Source organism: Rattus rattus, chromosome 8, assembly GCF_011064425.1.
Source record: "Rattus rattus isolate New Zealand chromosome 8, Rrattus_CSIRO_v1, whole genome shotgun sequence".
In the NCBI taxonomy this organism is placed as follows: domain Eukaryota; kingdom Metazoa; phylum Chordata; class Mammalia; order Rodentia; family Muridae; genus Rattus; species Rattus rattus.
The window spans coordinates 57,649,098-57,671,682 of NC_046161.1; the positions used below are offsets into that span (position 1 = coordinate 57,649,098).

Below are 22,585 nucleotides of genomic sequence, written 5' to 3' on the forward strand. Positions count from 1 at the left end.
AAGACTTCTGAGGTGCCCTCCAGCTCTACTCAGGTTAACACGATTTTAGAGGCAATCTCCAAGATATGCAGACCAGGGTAAAGATAATTATAGCCCAATTTACAGGGTGCTCCAAAGGTCAAAGAGTGCTCTCCCTGATGGTACCCACTGTCTAACAAGGTACACAATGGTCAAGTACACCAAAGGGAATACTTACACTCCATGGAAACACAAGGTCTCTGCTATAATGAGAGGCATTACAGTAAAACGCATCCTGCATCTTCTGGCAATGTGGGAAATAAGAAAGAGAGGATGGGCAAAATGAAGAGACTTATTCTTGTTAGTACTCTGCTCCACTCACAAGCCTAGGAGTAGTTAGAGAATCTGATGCGAATTCCTTTGCTAGACAGGGGACCGAGCAGAAATAAATATGAATCAGTCACAGTTGCACAGGGGGCTGCTACTGAAAGGCTATCCAAGGAAGAGTTAGCATTGCAAGCCCTTCACTAAAGGCCCTCCATGGCACTGCCAAGCTGCAATACAACAGACTACAGAAAAACAATACCCACCTATTTTAATCTTTCTAAAAAATAATATGGGAAAATAAGAAAAAAACAACAAAATTTAAACTACAATAAGAGAATATTTACCAGGGGCCTTTAAATAATTCGCAATGATCAGGTATTTAGTTTTTAGAATATGTAGGTTGTACGCTTTTCTAATAAAGCATTTCAAATTCTAATTAAAAAAATACTTTATAGAGGAATTAAAAAGATACAGTAGTGTCAGAGGAGAAGCCATGATCCCAGAAGTAGAATATTCTAGCAGTATAACTTACAAGAAACTACGCTATAAAAACAGATTGTTGATTAACACAAACTCATAACAGAATGCAGAGAGCTATCGCCACGCTGCTGTAATAACACTTGGCTGCTGAAGTCTCTCAATACATTAAATATCTCCTTGGAGACCAAATTACTTTACATTTTCTTAAAAGACAATTTATTATAGCTTTGTTTTCTTCTCATTATCTCTTAAAAAATATATTGAATGGGGAAAGAATACAACTTCTAAATAACTTAGCCGAAACGGTCCTGATGTTCGATGGCAGCCTTCAGTTTGTCGCTGGTTAGTTAGCAGCTCACAGCCTGCTGCCAGGACGTGCCCTCACTGCCTCACGATAGGCCCCGCCTCACATGTATCAAAAACCACCGTCTGCCATTATTACAGCACTCAGAAAATTAACAGCCTCAGGCTGCTGGCAATTTAAATAATTGATAAGTTTTCAATTAAAAAGCCAACATTTTCAGGTCTAATACAAAAATCTATTTAAATTACTGGTAAAAACTTAGATTTGTGTTGGCCCAAAGCCAGAAAATCCTTGCATCCTATCTGGGAGGAGGGGGATGATTCAGCAAGCTTTGACACCGAGGTTGCATTTCTGACTCTCTTCATTTTGAAATCATTAGAAGAAAATGATTAGAGGACAGAGGTGAGTCATCGCCACTGCTTCTTCAGGACTTTGCAGTGACTATGACTTTCCTCAATTCCCATGAAAGCCTGAGCTGTGTCTTGTCTTACCACAGGGCTCTCCCATGCCTCCATTCTACGCCAAATCCTTTCAGAGCCAAGTCGAATTTATTTTTTAATCATTGATTTATTTTTGAGAACAGGCCTCACTATGTAGACGAGGCTGTCTCAAACTCACAGACATGTGCCCACCAGTGCTAGGATTAAAGGCATGAGCTACCACACCCAGCAAATAATCTGAATTTAATAAATACTGAGAAAATTATCCATTTCTTTTAGCTTTTCCAATTTTGTGAAGTAAAGGTTTTAAAGCATGACCTCCTGGCTCTCTGCATCTCCTGGGTGCCTGTTGGTCCTCCTTTTTGTTTCTGACTTTGTTAATTTGGATACTCTCCCTCCCTCTTTTAGTTTGGATAAGAGTTTGTCTATCCTGTTGATTATCTCAAAGAACCAACTCTTGTTTCACTGATTCTTTGAATTGTTCTCTTTGTTTCTATTTTATTGATTTCAGCCCCAAGTTTGATTATTTCCTGCTGTCTCCTCTTGGGTGTGTGTTTTAGTCAGGGTTTTACTGCTATGAAGAGATACCATGACCAAGGCAAGTCTTATAAGGACAACATTTAATTGGGGCTGGCTGACAGGTTCAGAGGTTCAGTCCATTATCATCAAGGCAGGAGCATGGCAGCATCAGGCAGGCCCGGTGCAGGAGGAGCTGAGAGTTCTACATCTTTATCTGAAGGCTGCTAGGAAAAGACTGACTCTTCGGTGTTGGGGGGAGCTTCGAAGCCCACCACCACAGTGACACACTTCCTCCAAAAAGGCCACACCAACTCCAACAAAACCACACCTCCAAATAGTGCCACTCCCTGGGCCAGGCACATCCAAACCACCACAGTATGCTTACTTCTAGAGCTTTCAGTGTGTTTTCTAGTATGAAATTGTACCAAATTTTTTATGTAAGCACTTAGTGCTAAAAATCTCTATCAAGTCTCTCCTCTTGGAGCTCAGAGAAACCCAGAGGACGGTGGAGAAGAAGAATTATTAGGAGCCAGAGGTGTCAAGAACACCAGGCGAACACAGCCCACAGAATCAATGAAGCAGGGCTCCCAGGGCCTCACAGAGACTGAGGTGGCAATCACAAGCCTGCATGGGTCTGACCTGGGTCCTCTGCACAGATGTTATAGTTGTTAGCTTGGCGTTTTCTGTGGTACTCCTAACAGTGGGAGTGGGGGCTGTCTCTGACCTTTTCATCTGCTCTTGAGACCCTTCCCTCCTATTGGGTTGCCTCGCCAACCTTGATGCGAGGGTTTGTGCATGGTCTTACTGAATCTTGGTATGCTGTGTTTAGCTGATATCCCTAGGAGGCCTGCTCTTTCCTTGAAGGGAAATGGAGGAGGAATGGATCTGGGAGGGAAAGGAGGAACTGGAGAATTGGAGGAAGGGGAAGGAGGGGAAATTACAATTGGTTTGTATTTTTAAAAAGAAAAGAAAAATTTTAAAAAAATGTTTAAAAATATCAATAAATAAATAGCAATGCGGAATCCCAGTATCAGGCTGGTGTTCCCGAGGACTAGTGAGGAAGGCTACTGTGGAGCTCAGTCTACAGAGTTCTCTATGGCAAAGCTGCCCCAGAGGGATGTCCAACCGTAAGAACAGAGACAGACTAAAAGGATAGCCAACTACTCTATTGTGTTTTTTTCAGACCAAGAAGTACCTCTCAAAAAAATATCAAGGACTACGTTTAAGGATATGTCTTACGAGGTTATGTTGTATGACAACAAGGTCATGACTAATACGTTTCTACAACAAAAAATGATTAAGTACTGCAATTGAAAAATAAGCACAAAGCTGGGGGCAGTGGTGGCTCACAACTTTAATCCCAGGACTTAAGAGGCAGAGGCAGGCAGATCTTGAGTTCAAGGCCAGCCTGGTCTACAGAGCAAGTTCCAGGACAGCCAAAGCTACACAGAGAAACCCTGTCTCAAAACAAAACAAAACAAACAAGAATAATTTATAAAGAATGTATGGTGTAGACAGCACAACTAAGATACTGTATAAACTAATCATTTCAATTCTATAATGTCCTGGCCATAGTCCCCGGTAGGCTATTCCAGGTGGTAGACCAGGAAAACACTAGTGAAAGAATAAATGGCTATGGGGTTTAGAAAGGCCAAACTTAAAAATCTGTATTTTCTTTCTTTTTAAAATTTACTTTCAGTTATGTGAATGTCTGTGTGCGGGTTTGTGCATGCGCATGTGGGTACCCACAGACCAGAAATCTCTTTGGACTGTAGTTACAGGCAGTTGTGAGCAACCCAAAGTAGGTACTGAGAACTAATCGGGTCCTTGGCAAGAGCAGTAGCTTCTCTTCCCTACTGAGCCATCTATCTCCACAGCTCCAGGTTCTGGACTTCCAATGTAGCTTTGAGACCCTGGGCATGTCTTTCAACCAGTCACCAAACAGAGATGAAGAGATGGAGGGTAGCTGGGCGATGGGGCCGTGCTTAGGAAACATGAGTGTCTGGGTTCAATCTCTAGCCCCTAAAATGCAGAGCTAGTATCTATCACAGATGATTATTTCCACATTTTAAGGGCTCAGAAGCTGGCCAGTGGGGAAAGTGCTGCCATGAAAGGGTGAGGCTTCCCCAGAATCCATGTAAGGCTAGGTGTGGTGGCGTGTGTCGTCCATGATCCCAGAGCTCCGACAGCATGATGGAGGACAGAGACGGCAGACTGCTCAGAAGCCCAAAGGCCAGCTACTCTGGCATATGCAGTGGCTAACATCAAAGAGACCTTGACAGGCAGACAGTGAAGACTGACGACCAAGACCTTTGACCTCCATGTGTACTCACACCTGCTTGTACACACACACACACACACACACACACACACACACACACACACACACACACACATGCACACCATCCCTACACACAGACACACAAATAAGTAAAAAAAAAGGTATTTCAGGCCCCGAGCTTACACATCTGGAACTCAGACATGGACAAGGTTAGCAGTGTCACGAGGGTCACACTCAGTACTCTCTTTCTCCAGGTTCAGTTTATAAGGTCTTCTGAGAATCTATACTGTTTCTATGTGGGTCTGCTGAATGTCTAGGAAATAGGCTGTTGCCAAAGACCTACGTTAGAAAACCAGAACTCGTCTGTGTGCATGCGTTTTCTAAAAACAAAGGAGCCACGCTCTCGGGAGAGTTAGCCAATCTATCAAAAGCAGCAACGCCTTGGCAAAGACAATCCTGCTCGGCCTTCCACGTACTGATGATCTCAGCTCTAAATTCTCAGTACACAAAGACTCCCAGATAAGTTAATGGGAAGTCAATGGGAAATTGACTTTTCCTACTCTGGGCTGGTAGGAATGCAATGCTCTGTTAATCATGCCATCCCTCTTGTTCTCTTTCCTCCTACCCTAAATTAAAACTATTGGCGGAAACCCACACAGACAGCTTACAGTTTTCATTACGATGAAACACTATCCTGGTTGAAGTTAAGGGCTATCCAAAACATACACCCTAACTGCTGGCTGCAGTTAGAGTCTCAGAGAAAAGCACCTGTCTGGCCTTGTCTGTTGTGCCTACCGTAATGTCAGTCTGTATGTGCACAGCATTTCACATCTCTCACCCATTTGATCATTACATGACCCTGGGCAGTAGGAAGGACGTGTGCCGCTCACTGACAGATGAGGCAACGGTGGTACTCAAGGCTAAACTGTCTGCCTGAGGCCAGGAACCTAGAGCACAGCAGTGGCCCCACTGGCACAGGGCTTCCCACCAGACCACAGAGAAGGTTTTCCAGTCAGATTACTAACGAGTAAAATAAAACTTGGGAGGAAATCTCAAACTGGGACTCAGGGAAGCATTATGTCTCCTGTTGTTTATGAAGTTTTCTCAGTCGGTGCTGAAACATTAGAAATGTGCTGTTTCTGGCACCTATTTCAGTCTCAGGACAAATTGTTAATGCAAAATTTCAGGGAAAGTTGAAATACCAAAGAACGCAGCCCCCATCACTTTGGATCAGGGAGCCACCTTGCTGTTCAAGGTGCAAGCAGGGCATAAAAGAACCAGGAGTGCATGTTTACCTCCTGCACCCGGAAGCCTGCAGCTATGTCATAGCTGCAGTCTGGAAGGGTGAAAGACATCTCCAGTCAAAAGTAGATTTTGAAAAATTTTTTAGAGCCCAGGGGTTCATTTTTAATGAGCCGTTACTTTAAGTACTGCATAAAAAATACAGGAAATTGATAGTCCATTTAGTCTGCACCATACCTAATGCAAAAGTCATTAAGATGCATTATTCTTAATGTTCATGATATGATCAGTGAGTGTCTTTTGAAAATAATGCCCTTAACTTTCACAGAAGGAAATCTTTGAAAACCTTATCTATTATACAGAAAAATGCTATAGCAACTGTGATTCACTTACTATCTTCACTGTGCCCAAGAAACAGCATCCTCAATTCCATTAACATTCTTTAAAAATGGTCCTTGTTTGCTAGGCTGATGAGATGGCTCACCGGCTAAGAGCACTTACCACCAGGCCTGACAACCTGAGTTGGATCCCCAGAACTCACATGGTGGAAGGAGAGAACCAACTCCTGCAAGTTGTCCTCTGCACTACACGCACGCACATGCACACGCCAGCACAGGCACACACACGCACACGCCAGCACACGCCAGCATATGCACACACGCGCACACACACACACACACACGCACGCACACGTGTTATCTTGAAACAGCCCTTGTGTGCACACTTACGTAGGACAGCATTGCCTTCATCTCTTCGTCGCTTCTTACTGTAATCCTATCACCATCTTCATCTTCATCTGTTTAAAAACGAATACGATGAAAGCAGTAAGACTTGCATTCTCTTTTTTTATTATTTTTGAAGATTTATTTGACTTTTCATTGTGTCTCTGAGGGAGTAGGTGCACATGGCTGCAGTACTCACCAAGGCTAGAAAAGGATTTAGAGCCCTTGCTAAAGAAAGAACTAAAATTTTCTTTTATAAGAAAGGTGAAAATCAAAATATTTCTCTAGTTATTCTAGGCATACACGTTAAGTCAGGTGCGTTTAACTGGAGTACGACGTGTCAGCTTTTGAGAGAAGACTCTGTCTCAGGTGGCATTGGATTTCCTGTTCTCTATTCCTCCTCTCTCCCAGGCAAGCCATCATGTCACAGGTGAGAATGTCCCACACTGACACCACTGCAGCCCACAAGGTGCTCTAACGTGCTCATGTGCATTGCCACCTTAAGAACCACACTGCAACCTGCAACATGGACACCAGGATGATTTCTGCTTTACAGAAGCAGGCCTGGGGCCTCGCACAAGGAAAAAAGCAAAGCAACTCTAATGGGGGCTCCCATCTTTCGCCCTAACTTTCAAAGCTCTCTCCAAAGATTTTCATTTGTCCCATTCCTCCGACCTGCGGAAGATGGTGAAGCGTGTTATTCTGGAATAATGTAACAGTCTTAAGACTTGAGGCTATTAAGACTGCAGAACCCATAACCAGAATGTGCACATTTGAATAAGTGGAAAGAGGCCACATCTAAAAGTAATGTGCTCATTTCAGTAATTCTCTTAGTTTTAAAAGCTGCTTTCAAAAACCTAAAGATAGACCTCTTGAAAAGATCAGATCTCAATTTTAACCTAAAATAGAGTTGTTGACCGAATCAGCACCCACACCTTTTCCTAAGCTGGACTCAGAATGACTTCTGGTTATTTCTGAAGATTTTGATACTTCATCCTTCTAAAGAAAACATGTCAGGAGTAGGAACACATTGGTGACCAGGATGGTTCAATGGATAAAAGTACTTGTTTCCAAGCCTGACAACCTGAGTTCAATCCCTAGAAACCACACTGTGGAAGGAGAAGTTCAATGCCCAGAAGTTGTCCTCTGGTCTCCACACATATGCTGCAGAATATGCATGCCCACAGGCAGACACACACACAAACTGAATGAATGAATGAATGAATGAATGAATGAATGAGTGAAATGTAATAACAAAATGTTAACATGAGCAGAAGCATTTGACAGTTGATGTGGAAGCTCTAAATACATAGGTCAAAGAAAATGCCTAAAACACTTGAATGGTGTATACAGCCTGCTCCGGTAACAATCTAGAAGGGGTGGGCCCTGGGCAGCATGCTCAGAATCTGAATACTTCTAGCAGTTAGCATTATATTTCTGTTTACAGCATGTAATTGCTGCCTTGACTACAAGTTCCTATTCCAAACCAGACAAATTGGACATCTCATCATAAGAGAATATGTTTGCACAGCTCTGAAAGAACAGCGAGATTTGGTTCAATGCATGAATCGCCCACTGCGTACCAATAGGCATACCTTCCTGTCCAGCTGTAGACATTCTGAAGATGTCCTCCTATTTGATAACAAAGCCATGGGGGCCATGGAAAGGAGTCTGTGCTTTGTCTCAATTAGTCTATTACCAATAGCAGAATACCACTGGCTCCTTTTTGACAGAAGCAGGGAAAGCAGCACTTCCCTGGGTAACTGGAGCCAACAGCTCTCAAAGTGCCTTCTCTCCCAAGCCTCATGCTGTAGAGTTCCCCAGCCCCACTGAATCAGCATCTGCAAGTCACTGCCCAAACAGCTGGGAGCCGTCAAGAACCCCTACTGGAAACTACAGCAAGAGTCAAGAGCACCACACTGGTGTGCAAAAGGGCACATTCCCAAGTCCCAGTGCGTCTGAGAGGTCTCTGCACAAAGAGAGCTGCTTTGCCTGTCTCTGGATTTTAAAATAGACTTCCTAAGGACAAACTAGACAGAAACACCATGCTATCAGAAACAACAACAACAAAAAAGGTATTTCCATACAGATCTTAGAAACATATTCAAGGCTAAGTTGGAAGTCTTTGAAATTCAGCAGATTAAAAAAAAAAGGTAGTATAAAAGCATATACGACTATGTACTACCACAAATGAAGGCACTTCATATTTCCGACTTAAAGCCAACTCAAAGAGGGCTGGGAAGATGACTCAGTAGGTAAAGCAATGTGAAGATCAAGCAAATAGAATCTCTTTGCTAGGGAGGTGAAGATGAGGGGAGCGGTTCCGTGGGCCTTCCTGGCCACAGACACACTCATACAAATACACGTGCACCTGCACACACATGCGTGAACACATATAATCAATCAAATGGGGTCAGATTTTGTCCAACACAAAGGAGCTTTTGGCAAATCTCATTTCTGCATCAGAACTAACTGTGCAGATGATGGTTACAAAGGGACAGCCCATATTCAAATTCTAACACACGTACAAACACATGATCTCAGGAAGGTATTCTTTGAATAGAACAAAAAAGTGCTCAGAGTTTAATAAAACAGGTGAAGAGCGTTTTATGATTTCTGATGAGAAAGCATAAATTCCATAAACACCACATATAATTATATTTCTAAGATAAGAAAGTATTGATGGAGAGAAGAAGTGGGTGGTGGGTAGGAGATGGAATGGGGTAGAAATCTCTGAGTTCTCAAACCCAGCCTTAGATACCTAAGACTACTTAAAGTGTTCTGGAATTCTGGTTTCTAGGTAAGCTTGAGATTTTTCCTAGGGAAGTCAGTTATCGGGGCAATTCCTCACTGAGCACCTCATGCAAAACAGACAGACCAAGCCAAGGTATTCAAGCTGACAAGAAGGGTTGGGAGAGAAGTGCTGACTCCAAGAGGGAGATCTCAGACCAGTTGAAAGGAGCCTTCCAACTGAGCCTGGTGATAAGAATCAAGCTGATGTGGCATGATGACTAATAGCTCTTACAGCCTAACAGGAGATCCTATTTGACAGCGGTCTTGGTTTCTCAGGGGACTGCTTTACCTTCTAATTTCCATGCTTAGCTGCTTTAATGAAGACTCACTGTTCTTGCCAAAGGGGAGGCTGGGTCAGAAAAATAACCACATAAAGATAAGCACACTCGTGAGAATTCAGGTGATGCTGGCCAAAGAGTGAAATTGAACCTGTCCCTGACCCTAGGATGGCAGGCTCGGCCACAAGCCACTCACCTCAGTGTTTAAACCTCTTTCCCAAACCAGTTAAATGGCAAGCCTGGGAAGAGGGGAAAGTAGGAAGTAGACACGCTACTAAGCAGCTTAGTAGACAGTGACCTGAAACACTTTAAATGGAAGTTAGACCGGTTCAAACAGCTCCAGCAAACACCCTGACTGTTTGCCTTTCAAACTGTATTGACTTTAAAACTAAACTCGCTGGAGTAACAAATCATAAGAACGTACTAAAAGGGAACCAAGACTTCTAAAGGCATAAAGGGCTGGAACAGAGCCCCAGAAGGGGGTAGCACAGAAGGGGGTGCAAAGGAGGGAAATAACCTAAACTCTTTTCTGTCTGATACATGAGGTTCTTTGCCATCTGACCAAAATAACATTACTGGATATAACCGGGGGGGAGGGGTGCTCAGAGATCTGACACACTGGTTCACAATGACAGTCCCAGACTCCTCTAGTTGCCTGGAGCATAGTAATATGATTTTCCAGCACATTAGGGAGGCAAGGGGAGAACAGGAATGTCTATGCACTGGCTGGATTTTGTTAATGTCACTTAAAATGGAGGCAAAAATCCTAGCAAGATACCAAATAGAGTACGGCAGATGGCAAACAAATATTATGAAGCAATCTTTACAAAATCTGCAGTGTGTCACACATATACAAAATGGCAGAGTTTGGGAAAAGACTTCTAACAGGCCATATGTTGTTCACGATTTTTATCTGAAGGCACATGCAATCTGAAAGGGAAACCTAGAGGAGGCATATAAAGGCCCCAGAGAGAAGCAGCACCTTGGGTAGGGAGATCAGAATGGCCCAGTGTATAAACAGCAGAAACCAGGGAATCTGTAGCACCTACTGCAGCAACAGGAGGAGCTCAGGAGGGCTTTCCACAAAGAGTGACAGAAAGTGAAGGCAATATATTATGTGTCATTTGTCACACTCCTTCTGTGCCAGGTGGGAGTCAATAGAACTACAGTAACAGCAGGAGAGAAATGGAAACATGGTTGTAAAGGTTAGAAAGACATCAGCAGGAAATTTCCAGAGATGTCAAGTTCAGAGTGGTTCTCAGGGATGGAGTCTACTGATCTAGGCAGGATGGCTGGCCATGCTTTCTGTGGTCATACCTTTATATCCACGAGCTTGCCTCCCCCCAAACCCCCCAGTACTCCAGTGCTTCCATTTCTTTGTTTCCTTCTCCTTCTTGCAAAACAAGGTGCCTACTATGTGTAGGTGTGATAACTGGGCACAGGGATGGTAAAAAGCAAAAAGCAAGCAGAGCCCTTGACATATGATAGAAACACACACACCCGAGTGATGGTACACACAGCTCAAGTTTGGGAAAGAGCACTGTGGGGAGAAGGAACATCTGACACAGAGGAAGTGATGGAAGAGAAAGTGGAAGAGAAGAATGCAAGGAGGGAAAGAAAGGGAAAAAAGGGTCAGCGTTTGGACGCTGAGCATTTGAAGGAGCCGCCCTCACCCACTCTTGAGCCACAGGGGCTTTCTGACCGTAAGATCTCATCTTCCAGGACGTCACCCTGGCTGCTGCATGCACAGGAGGAAGGCTAGGACAGGGGCCTAGGAGGCTGCTGTCCTACTCCTGTTGGGGGTGATGATGGCCTAACAAGCTACAGATGCTGTGAGTTTTGTCATTGTCCCCCACCCTAAAAGCTAGGGTGTCGCTGTGCAGCCCAAGCAGGCTCAACTCACAGCTCAAGCAATCTTCTGAGCACACCTTGCTGAACCGCCGGGACAGTGTGCACCACTCCACCTACCTAAGCTGAGCTTGTGAGAACAGACCACATGCTGCCCCTATATGAAGACAGGTTCAGGGGGTTTGCTCCTCAAAGCTCCTCAAATTTGCATAACTAACTTTCATGTGTTCAATATTTTCAGACTCAGTGTACAGTCATCATGAATTATAATCTATCTAGTTTGCTTATAAATAATGGCCTTTCAATATATATACTAATTTAAGAAAATGAAACTTCATTTCTTCCAAATATGGTTAGACTTGAACTTTCCCATGATGCAAAAAGGGACTCCCACACAGCTGTCCTCCCTTGACTGTCTGTGCTGCTCAGACACAGGCGCCTCCTACAGGCACTGCTCCAACACTCTGCTACGTTTGTTTTCTACACTCTGAAATCTTACAACTTCCATAATTGTAGTTTGTCTTGAAAAGCTCATAGTGCTCGATTTAAGATAAAGACACGATATGTTTATTTACAGGTTCCTAGGTAAGGAGGTTGAAGCAATGGCGGAGGACCCAGGTTCAGTTCCTAGCACACACATGGAGGCGCAAAGTCATCTGTAACTCCGGTTTCAGAGCATCGGACGCCCTCTTCTGGTCTTTATGGGCATGAATGTGATGTACATATATACACATGTAGGCAAATTAAACAAAAAAGATTCCCATCTAAATCACAAAATAAACTTCCCAAACATTTAAAACAACTGAAAATGTTCATTCAATAAGATGTGGATACAAAACTTTCAGAGTTAAGAGGGTGGAGAGATAGCTCAATGGTTAAGAACACTTGCTACCCTCTAGAGGACCTAAGTTCAGTTCCCAGCATCCACACTGGGCCAATTACAACTTCCTACAACTCAAGCTCCCAGGGATTTGATATCCTCTCCTGGCCTCCATGGGCACTCTACTCAAATCCATATATACATAAATAAACTTTCAAAAATGTAAAATAAATAGAAGACACATTTATCTTCTAACCATGCTTTCTGCGTCAAATTGTGAAACACAGTTTGACAAGGATGAAGACGTGGGGTGGCTTCAGGCTTAAATATCTGAAGGGTAGCACCATGGAAATGCAGAAACACGTGGCGTGTGTGAGCACAAGGCAGCATTTGTCTAGATGGCCTTCCAGCTCATCTTTCAAGTTGCCCCTGAGACTTCCCTGTCCCACAACATCAGGCTAATAGTTACTAGTCTCAAGAAAAATACAGGGAACTGTGCACGCAATAGACACGCACAGGAAACGCATCTGCGGGCACGGTTGATGTTTATCACCTGGTGTGTTGGAGCGCTCATTAATCTGCTAATGAAACCGAGAGACTCAGCGGGGACTCTGGGCCTTCATAAGTGCCAAGCTCCCACAGCATCCCTTAGGCCTACAACGTAACATACAGGATCTTTTATGGTTATGGAATTCAGTCTCATATCAGAAATGTTCGCACATCTGGGAAAAGACAAAGTATTCAATAATTGGCATGAAATCAACTATCCACATGAAGAGTAAAACTGGACCCCATCTGACTGTTCCCACCAGCAAATGCTGAAGATGGTAAAAGTAAAGTCAAGTGCTTCAAATCTTAGTCATAAAAAGAAACAAACAAAAACAAACAAACAAAACAAAACAAAAAACCCTCATGCTTTTTATTTTAAAAAACGAATGATATACACAAATATGCATAATTAATAAACAGCATGCATGTGCACAACCCTATTAAAGCAGAAAGAAAAGGCAATGCAAGTAAAACAAATGTTTTCAGCACCCGGGATGGGTAAGATCTTTTTAAGCATGACAAATTCAGAGAGAAAAAGAGAGAGAGAGAATAAAAGGCACAGAACAAGCTGAGAAGAACAGCAAACAGACTGGACAAAAACCCTTTCAAAGACAATGGACCGACGCTCTGCCTGTAGAAAGCTCGGAAATCAAGTAGAAAGAAGGCAGCCTAAGAGATGCACGGGAAAGGTGCCAGGAAGTAGTCCAGACAGTAACTGCAGATGGAAGGAACCAACACTCTTCCAATACATAATGAGAAAGACAGTAGCTTTCCACCACTGCACTAACAGGAGAGGAAACCTGCTCATCCCGAGAGAGCTGGTGAGGGTGGAGAGGAAGGGCTTTCTGACATGGCTGTGGACGAGGCCCACCTTCAGAAAGCACATATACGGCCACTAAAGTTAAGAGCAGCAGGTTCTCTTTACCACAGTGATTTCAAATGCCCAGAAAGCCAAATTATACACCAGCCTCCCCAATGTGGAACAATCTAAGTCACTGTTGACTTCTGACTTTTTTCTGGTTTTAAAAAAGCTGGACTTCACTGGGCACTACCGGTGTATGTATACCTTTAATCTTAGCATTTGGGAGGCAAAGGCAGGTGGATCTTTGTGAGTTCAAGGCCAGCCTGGTCTACAAAGTGAGTTCTAGAGCAGAAAAACCTTATCTTTAAAAAAAAAAAAAAAAATGCAAGGGGCTGGCGAGATGGCTCAGCAGTTAAGAGCACTGGCTGGTCTTCCATGGGTCCTGAGTTCAATTCCCAGCATCCTATGGTGGCTTGAAACTGCCTATAATGGAACTTGATGCCATTATCTGGTGCACAGATGCATATGTAGACAAAACACTCAAATACATAAAATATATAAATAAAAAAAACTGGTTAAAAGCTTATGTGTCCATCCAGTATATTAAATAATCTAAGCAGCAGCCAAAGGCCGAAGTTGGCATGTGCACACTAATGCCCACAAGAAGGCTCATGTCTGCCAGTGAGGGCAGGGCGGGCAGCAGCAGCACAATGTGTAAGGAACTCATGAAATTACTAACAGTAAGCAAGCAAATGAGAACTTTTTGCTTTATTCCTAAGCTACTTAAAATTTGTAATATACCATTACATTAAAAAAAAAAAAAGCCAAACAAACAAACAAAGTCCCAGTATGTATTGGTAGGTACTTTTGGGTTAGCACGCGGGCTCAGTGGGTTGCGGCACTTGCCATCAAGGCTGAGGACCTGAATTTGATCTCTGGAACCCACATGATAGGAGAGAACTGAATCCTACAAGTTGTCCTCTGACCTCTACACACACACACACACACACACACACACACACACACACACACACACACACACACACACACACACACGGAGTGAAAATTTAAAATAAATTAACTAAATAATACTCATTTGTGCTCTAGATATGTGGGAGAAGAACCCGCAAGAGTAGTAAGGAAAAAGAGGCTTAGGACCACCAATCCCTGTGTAGAATGTGGCCCAGAGGGCCCTCCCTTCTATCCCATGCAGCCCTAACTCCCTTGGAAACACCAGGTCAGAAAGGAAAAGCAGAGAGAACACAGCAACAACTGTAGAACCTCTTCCTTCTCATGTGTGTGGCAACCTGAATTGGGGCCCAACATCTCTATCAAAGCAAAGCCATCCAAGGTCCAGGCAATAGCATGGATAATCCTAAGCTCAGGACAGTATCCATTGAGCTGTAAGTCATGACCTTTCACAACTTCTATCTGAACAGACACAGGGGACAGTGCTAACACGTGAACAAAGGACACGCTGGCCCAGTGAGGGAGGCAAAGCAACTGGAAGCGGGGAGCCCACCCACTCTGAGAACAGTGCTGAGAAGCAAACCCCTTAAGAGCTGGCCCAGGCAATCTGTCAGTCAGCGACCTCTCCCAGCTCCCAGTCCCTCAGTTCTTTTCCTACGTCTATGAGAAGCTGCAGCTTTAAGCTCTGCACTGTCTGTGCGGCTCTATAATTATCAAACCATCTCTCCAACGTGAGGAGTCAGGGCTGGATACATGCTGCAGTGTTAAATGGTCCTTTCATAAAGTTGTATTTATTTGAGGGCTACTCATCCACAAACCACCAAAACGCTCCCGACTTCCCAGCAAATTGGCCTACAAACCAAATCTTCACTATTTCTTGCATATTGGTTCTACTTAGTGGTTCAGATTTTTGGGTCAGACAATCAAGCTACTTAAAAACAGTCATGAGAAAAGCCAGCCTAAGGTTATGATAAGCCAGCCACAAACAACCAATGGCTGTCATTATTTTTGTCTCTCCGTGTATATTTTGTTGTTGTTACAATTGCTGTTTTACCTAGAGCTAGTCCAGAGTTGGACGTTAGGGCAAATGCCAGCAGTCCTAGCACTTGGCAGAAAGAGGGGGTAGAGAAAAGGAGAAAGGGCAGAAGGAGGGAGGAAGGTGGAAAGGGAGAGAAGCCTGACCTAACAGGTGAGCAAAGCCCGTGCACACAGCCAGACAGCATCATTATCCTTGCTGGAGAACACACAAGAACATGATATCAAAGAACAAAACCTCGAAATCTGAACATTTTTTCTGCTTATGCTTCAGAGATTTCCATGTTCTTATAAACACTATTTGTGTTGTTTTGAGTCTGGGCTCCGCCACTTCCTAGCAATCACCGAGAGCAATCATTTCAGGTCTTCAAGTTCCAGTTTCTTCAAAGGACTAATTTTCCTACTTTGCAGAATTACTACAAAAATTAAGCCCCAGCAAGAATCTACGGAAAGAATCTAGTACACTGGCTGGCTCCGAGTAAGCCATCAGTGACAATTAGAACAATTAGTACTATTACTAAGGTATGCTAAACCTGGAAGCTAGCGGAGCAGTAGACAGTACAAAGTTAGGCCTGTGGGTACAAGCCTGATGACCTGAGTTTGATCCCTGGAACCCAGTGTGGAAGGAGAGGACTGACACCAAAATGCTGTCCTCTGACTCCCACAAGGGCTTGAGTTGGGGATGGGGGCACATAAGTACATGCACACATGTACATATACATGCACAAAGAGAAAGAGAGAGAGAGAGAGAGAGAGAGAGAGAGAGAGAGAGAGAGAGAGAGAGAGAGAGAGATTAAAATAAAATAAAAATAAACTCTTTGCCAGGCTTAAGGAAAGCCAGTCAGGACACACTTCAACTGGGTGACTCTGAGAAGAATCCAGGACAGTGGTTGAGAAAACACTCTGGAAAGCTCTGGAATCCACTCCAGAGGTCTTGTTTACATACATGTGAGCAAGTTGCTCAGTTCTGAGAGATACCCTTTCTTGGGCTGAAGTGGCAACAACAGTCCTACAAAGCACCTCACAGGAATCTTGTAAAAGCTAAAGGAAATGGATTAACTTATCCAGCAGCAGTATGAACACCAAAGGCTAACTCTCAGACTATTCCAGAAACCCCAACCCCCTGTAGCTACTGAAAGAAGTCTAAATAGAGCTTGTAGCACGTGCATGTGCGTGCACACACATACATATATAGTCTTCAATAGCATGGAGATCCTAGTGCGTTTAATAAAATAGTAGGTAATAATCCCACTCACTGTAAATTTTAAAAGCAAGTTCAGATTACTGAACACTATTCCAGTAATAGAGACATATATCAAGTGAAAAGTGTCCTTATTCATCCCCAGTCCCCAAGGCCCATGTCCACTTCTCAGGGGAGAAAGCACTACAATGGACCCTCTGTAGATCCTGTCCCCCTGTAAATATGAGGTGGGTAAGGAGGGCTAGACTTGATGAGATGGGATTATCCATTCAAAAATCAATCCTGGTCTCTTTCCATATCAACAGATGGGCTCCAAACTTGTTCGTTTAGGTGCTGCTATGGACTTCAAAACAGGGACACATTACTGTTTATTAGTCAACATGCAGAGGCATTTTGCTTACATTTAGTTTCTTACTACCTAAAAATAATCCTGCCATGCACAAGTTCAACAAGGGAGTTCAACACGTGAGCTACACTTCAAGGGGTTCAGTGTTTCTGTTTGACAGCCTCCAGGAGAGATCTGCAGAATCAAAAGTGCCACACAGCTTACCTGTCACTAAGTGACAAGGACATAGCACTGTATTGCATTATTACTGTACACTCTACCAGTAATCATCTTTAAAACAGGAACAAAAGCACTGTCATGTGGGGGGAAAAATCACAATTATTTCCACATGTATGATGTGTATGTATGTGTGCGAGCATGCACAGGCATGTTCCTATGTGTGTGTGGTGTGCATACCTTAACACATGTATGGAGGTCAGACCCAGCCTCAGCTATTGGTCATCACCTTCTATCCTGTTTGCGACAGGCTCTTTTAGTTGTTTGCTGTCTCCATTAGCTACCTGGCCCCACAAGCGTCTGGACTCCTCTATCTCTATCTCCTACCTTACCACAGTAGCACAAATGTGTGGTGCTATGGCTCAGCTTCTGCATAGGCTCTAGGAACTGAAACTCAGGTTTTCAAAATGGCACAACAACCATTTTCTCCACTGAGCAATCACCTCAGCCCATGGCAAGAACAGAATTCCAGATCTTGCCTTTACCCTTCTCAATGCCGGAGGCCTTACACTACTTCTAAACCAGCACCAAAGGTGCTCCTGCAGTGACCTGGCCTGTGTCAAATACAGTTTTCTAGCGCACCCTGGCCTTGTCCATAAAGGCCAGTTCAAGGGAGAGCAGAAGGATTCATCTAGCATGGGGGCAGCCAAACAGAATCATTCCACGCTGCTCAAGAGAGCTTTGCTCTGCTGCGATATCCTAAAGCACTAAAGGATTAACACCTCTTAATCAACGTTCATCGTCTACAGGTAGTTTACACGGTTCATTCTGCCCTGCACTATTATAGTAATAGGAAGAGCAGATAAAGGTCATGCTGGTAATTAAAGCTATATTGTAGAGATATGCACACCCAAGATATGATTAAATAAGAAAATATTACTCGGTTCAGTATCATCATTAAACTTGCATTAATTTATAAATATTTAAATGTGCCATATGATGATCATAAATAACCTGTTTTTGTCAGTTCTGAGAGTAATGCAACCCATAAAGCATGTGAAATATCACTACAGAGAGAGAACCGGGAGAGTACACAAGCCAGACTCACATTCAAACGCTGTTGTCGTTGCTTCAGGCAGAACCTGGCCTATCACATCCTAAACAAAGAAAGAATAAAGAAGCACAATTAGCCATCTTCTTTATTGCCAACATGTGGCAAGGCCAACAGAAAACAGGGGAACTTGGGAAGGATTTTTCAAACACTGGCATAGACTATAGAAACATGAGCTTAAAATCACACTTAGCCCAGAAAGTTTAAATCTCTATTCCAAGGAGAAAAAAAAAAAGATTAGAAAATCTTCATACTGTATTAAAGACATCTTTTATTCTCAATTCAACAGTGCACATCACTATACTATTTTACACTCACACACACACACACACACACACACACACACACACACACACACATACACACACGCACTAGAGGCTATGAGGTGGGGGTGAGGGACTTAAGTTTGGGTCTTTACTATTAGATATACAACCTGGGAAAAATATTTACTTGACCACTCTGAGCCTCATTCTGATTCTTTTCAAAAAATGGACCCAAAATGATGTAAAAAAACAAACGCTTAAGACCTGGCACACTGGAGACACTCAGTAAATGTGGTTCTTGCTCTATAAAGACCACAAGGTACCTTGCTCTCACAGAAGTAGTTTTAACAAACAAGTTTCTATGATGATATGCAGCTAAGGGTGATAAGACAGTTCCTATCCTCTTGCTCTTTTGCTCCTCTCTTGCTCTTGCCTTCCTGCCTCCATTCTCTCCCCATTCTGTCTCCCCCTCTCTCCACATGCTCATGGCCGGCCTCCTCTCCTCTCTTCTCTCCTCCCCTCCCCTCCCCTCTCCCTTTCCCTCTTCCTCTCTCTCTTCTCTCTCTGCCTTTCTCTGCCCCTACTACCTTCTTAACTCTTCTCCCCATGCCTTAAATCAACTCTATTCTATACTATAAAGAAAAATATCAGACAGTTCTTATCAACCTTTACTCCTAAGCAACGGAAACGTATTTAAAGATGCTGGGATATAAGTTGATTTGGGGGGAGGGGGTCCTGGAAGGTGTATATCATCTGCCTATCAATATGTAAATGATTCTCTAATATTGAAAATACTAAAAAATTAGTCTTCAGGAACAGCTGACGTAAGAGGCCCAGAACACCTAAGTTCTGGGGAAAGAGTCCACCGTCATGTCCAATCCCACAGCGAACGCCTTGCAGACCTCTCTCCTCTCCAGGAGTGGATGGCGCTCCCAGGCCAGGCTGTAGCAGAACTGGCACCAGGCAGCCAGCTGACAAAGCCGGCTGGCAGTGCTTCTCAGCAGGGAGCCTGCAGCCCTTCCAAAGCAGGGTACTTACAGAGTGGAAGCTGCAACTTCCTTCTAAAGGCAATTCTTCAGGAGCATTTGCTGCAGTGCCAATTTGCATAACCGTCTTGGACTTTTTTTTTTTCAAAAAATAAATCCGTGCATAGGAAATGTGCTGGGGAGAATGACTACCCTGGGCAACCCTCGTACATCAGCCAGAAAGAGCTGACACTTTCTCAGATTCTAGTCTGAGAAGATGACATATCTACTTTGAGGAACCCAAGAAAAAAATTTTAGAGTTAGAAAATTCTTTCTACACATTCATAGGTAACGAGCGTTTCTTAACAGGGAGCTACCTGTATAAACTGACTACAGAATTAAGTGTACAGGCAATCCAGAGGAAAAGACCGGAGTCTGACCTTAGCCAGAGGACTCGGACTGCCTCCCCATCCTCCCCAGCCTCCCCGGCCTCTCCACTGACCATTTTAAAGCAGGGTACATTTCATGATAAGTGGTAAAATTCCAGTTTCCTTTAAGAGTTTATTCTGTACTTGTTTCCAAGGGAATTTCTGCTAGCCTCAAAAAATGTAGATTTTTTTTAACTGAAAAAATTTTCAAAAGAAAATTTAAATTGACATCTTGATAGTGATCATTTCTTGATTTTTTTTCTTCCTCTCGGTAAGACAGAAAAATAGATAACAGAAGAGAAATACAACCATCTCTATAGCGTGCCAGGAGCTTTGTAAGTACGTGCAGGTCAAGACCTGGCTCTTGACTTCAGCAAGCCCGTAATTTGGTCTCTGAGATAAGATGGGCATCTGGAAGCACTTCTAGTAACAAAAAGAGCCAAATAAAAGACATCAGTAGCAAGCAGTGTTCGCTGTGGTTGCTAACGGTGCCTGTCAGCTGGATAGGACCGAGAATCACTTAGGAGACAAACCTCTGGGCATGTCTGTAAGGGAGTGTCATACTATGTTAACTGAGGCAGAAGGTACATGTTAAACGTGGGTGGCATCATTCCATGGACATGAGCTGGGCAGCCTTCATATTCTGTGCTTCCTGACTGCAGATACAATATGACCAGCTGCCTCCCGCCAACCTTCAAACTGTGAGTGAAAATAAAACCTTTCCTCCCTAAGTGGCTTTTGTTAGAAATCTTGTCACAACAAGAACACTCAGAAGGCAGAGCCACTGAGTGGCACTGTTCAGTTTGGATACAAATGTCACTAATTAGGAATAACCAGATGTGGGACTTCAAGATAGGATGCAAAGAGAAAGGGAAGGCTGAATATTCCCTACCTCACACTACTGAATCCAACCCTACTCACAAGCTCTGGAACTGAAGACAGTCTCCAAGGATGAGGAGAAAGGAGGCTGAAGGAACGCAGAGAGCCCAGTGTCTCTAGCATGGTTTTGCCTTTCTTCAGACTACATTTAGGTCCTGGGGACCACAGACAGGTCCAGAGGGGACAAGATGAGTGGCTTGCACCGGGTCTTCCAGCCATTTGAGGAAGGAGCAACTGGAACCTTTGACTCTGACTCTGGTCTCAGACACTCAATCCCTCGGACTCAGTGACTGAGGTCAAACCTAGCTCCATAGCCCTTCAAGGCCCCTCCCCTTCCACATCGACTTAGCTTCCTCATCTGAAAACAGGGAAATGCGAGAGAAGGCTCAGGGCCGACAAAGGACCCATCCAAGTTCCATACTTACAGCTCAAGGTTCCAAGTCAGAGATGCTGATCTCTTTGGGGCTTTGTTTTTTTCTTGATGGAAGAGATGAAGTGACAGGGGAGAACTGATGACAAAGACCTTAGGTGGCACCTTGCCAGACTTGCCATGAGACAGCACCAAGACAGAACTGGTTCTAAGTTCTTTTCCCGCCCTTCATGACAAATGTGCTCCAGCCGCTCTTATGAGCAAAGTGTCCCGACACCCGGCCCTGAGCCCTAGTGATGAGAGTGTGAATGCTTCCTGGGGGCTACAAGCTGGAGACCTCCTGGGGGTACCCAGGAAGCAGAAGGCCAGGTCCTGTCCCTTACATTATATACCAACATGTATAGAGCACTTTCTATGTGCTTAATTTTCACAAGTCTTGAATCGGAGGCTCAGGGAGATAGTGACTTGCCAAGCTGGTGGCACAACTGGCAATAAAGTTCAGACTGCCTGACTCAGCACCTAGTGCTCACCCAGCCTTCAAGAAGTGAAGGCAGGAGGATGAGGTGTTCCAGGTTCCCTTCATAAAACAGGTAACGAGATCAGACTGATCAACATGACAGATACCCTGACTCAAAAAAAGAAACCAGGGATCTGCACAGCATATAATCGCACACATCTGGTCTTTAAAAGACTACGTTCCGGGTTGGGGATTTAGCTCAGTGGTAGAGCGCTTGCCTAGCAAGTGCAAGGCCCTGGTTGGTCCCCAGCTCAAAAAAAAAAAAAAAAAAAAAAAAAAAAAAAAAGACTACGTTCCTTTTTTTTTTTTTTTTTTTTTGGTTTTTTTTTTCGGAGCTGGGGACCGAACCCAGGGCCTTGCGCTTCCTAGGTAAGCGCTCTACCACTGAGCTAAATCCCCCGCCCCTACCTTCCTTTTTAAAATGTTCATTCATCTATGATATATGCATGTGTATAAACAGTAAACACGGATGCACACGCACCATGGCCACATGTGTGGAAATCAGAGGATAATGTTCAGGAGTCGGTTCTACTATACGTTCCACAGACTGAACTCAGGTTCAGGCTCTCACAGCAAGCGCTCACTGGCCCTTCCTTCTGTGTTGAGCCCCATCAATAAACAAATCTCAGGTTCTATGAAGCAAGAGAAACAGAGCTCTTTTTCTCCTCCAGATGTTTACCTTCTAGAAGAATAGACAGGCAAATCACCCTGAATGCATGCTTTGCCACAGGCATGGAATAGGCATGCCACGGCAGCCACCTGGCAAACATTAACAACGGGAGAGTAAGCCTTGGCATGGAAGGATGGGTGAGAGCTAGATAGATAAGAAAAAGGTAAAGTGGAGGCACCGCCTGGATGGGTACCCGGGGGAACTGACAATAACTCTGTATACCTGGGACACAGAATGCTCAAGAGGGTGTGGCAAGAGAGGACACAGGTGCCAGGCCAATCAAGATGGGCCCGAGAACAGCAATGATGACTG

The 22,585-nt window shown here is 43.9% G+C and overlaps 1 protein-coding gene across 2 annotated transcripts in view; it reads right to left on the minus strand.

The window, feature by feature from the left end:
* Positions 1 to 22,585, minus strand: part of Map2k5 (mitogen-activated protein kinase kinase 5) — a 220,813-nt gene that overhangs the window by 195,588 nt on the left and 2,640 nt on the right. For both annotated transcript variants that reach the window (XM_032910909.1, XM_032910908.1), the window contains exons 2-3: positions 18,179 to 18,227; positions 6,280 to 6,347 (exon numbers count right to left, since the gene is read on the minus strand). In XM_032910909.1, the coding sequence (XP_032766800.1) occupies positions 6,280 to 6,347; positions 18,179 to 18,227 (117 nt within the window). The remainder of the gene's footprint in view (positions 1 to 6,279; positions 6,348 to 18,178; positions 18,228 to 22,585) is intronic.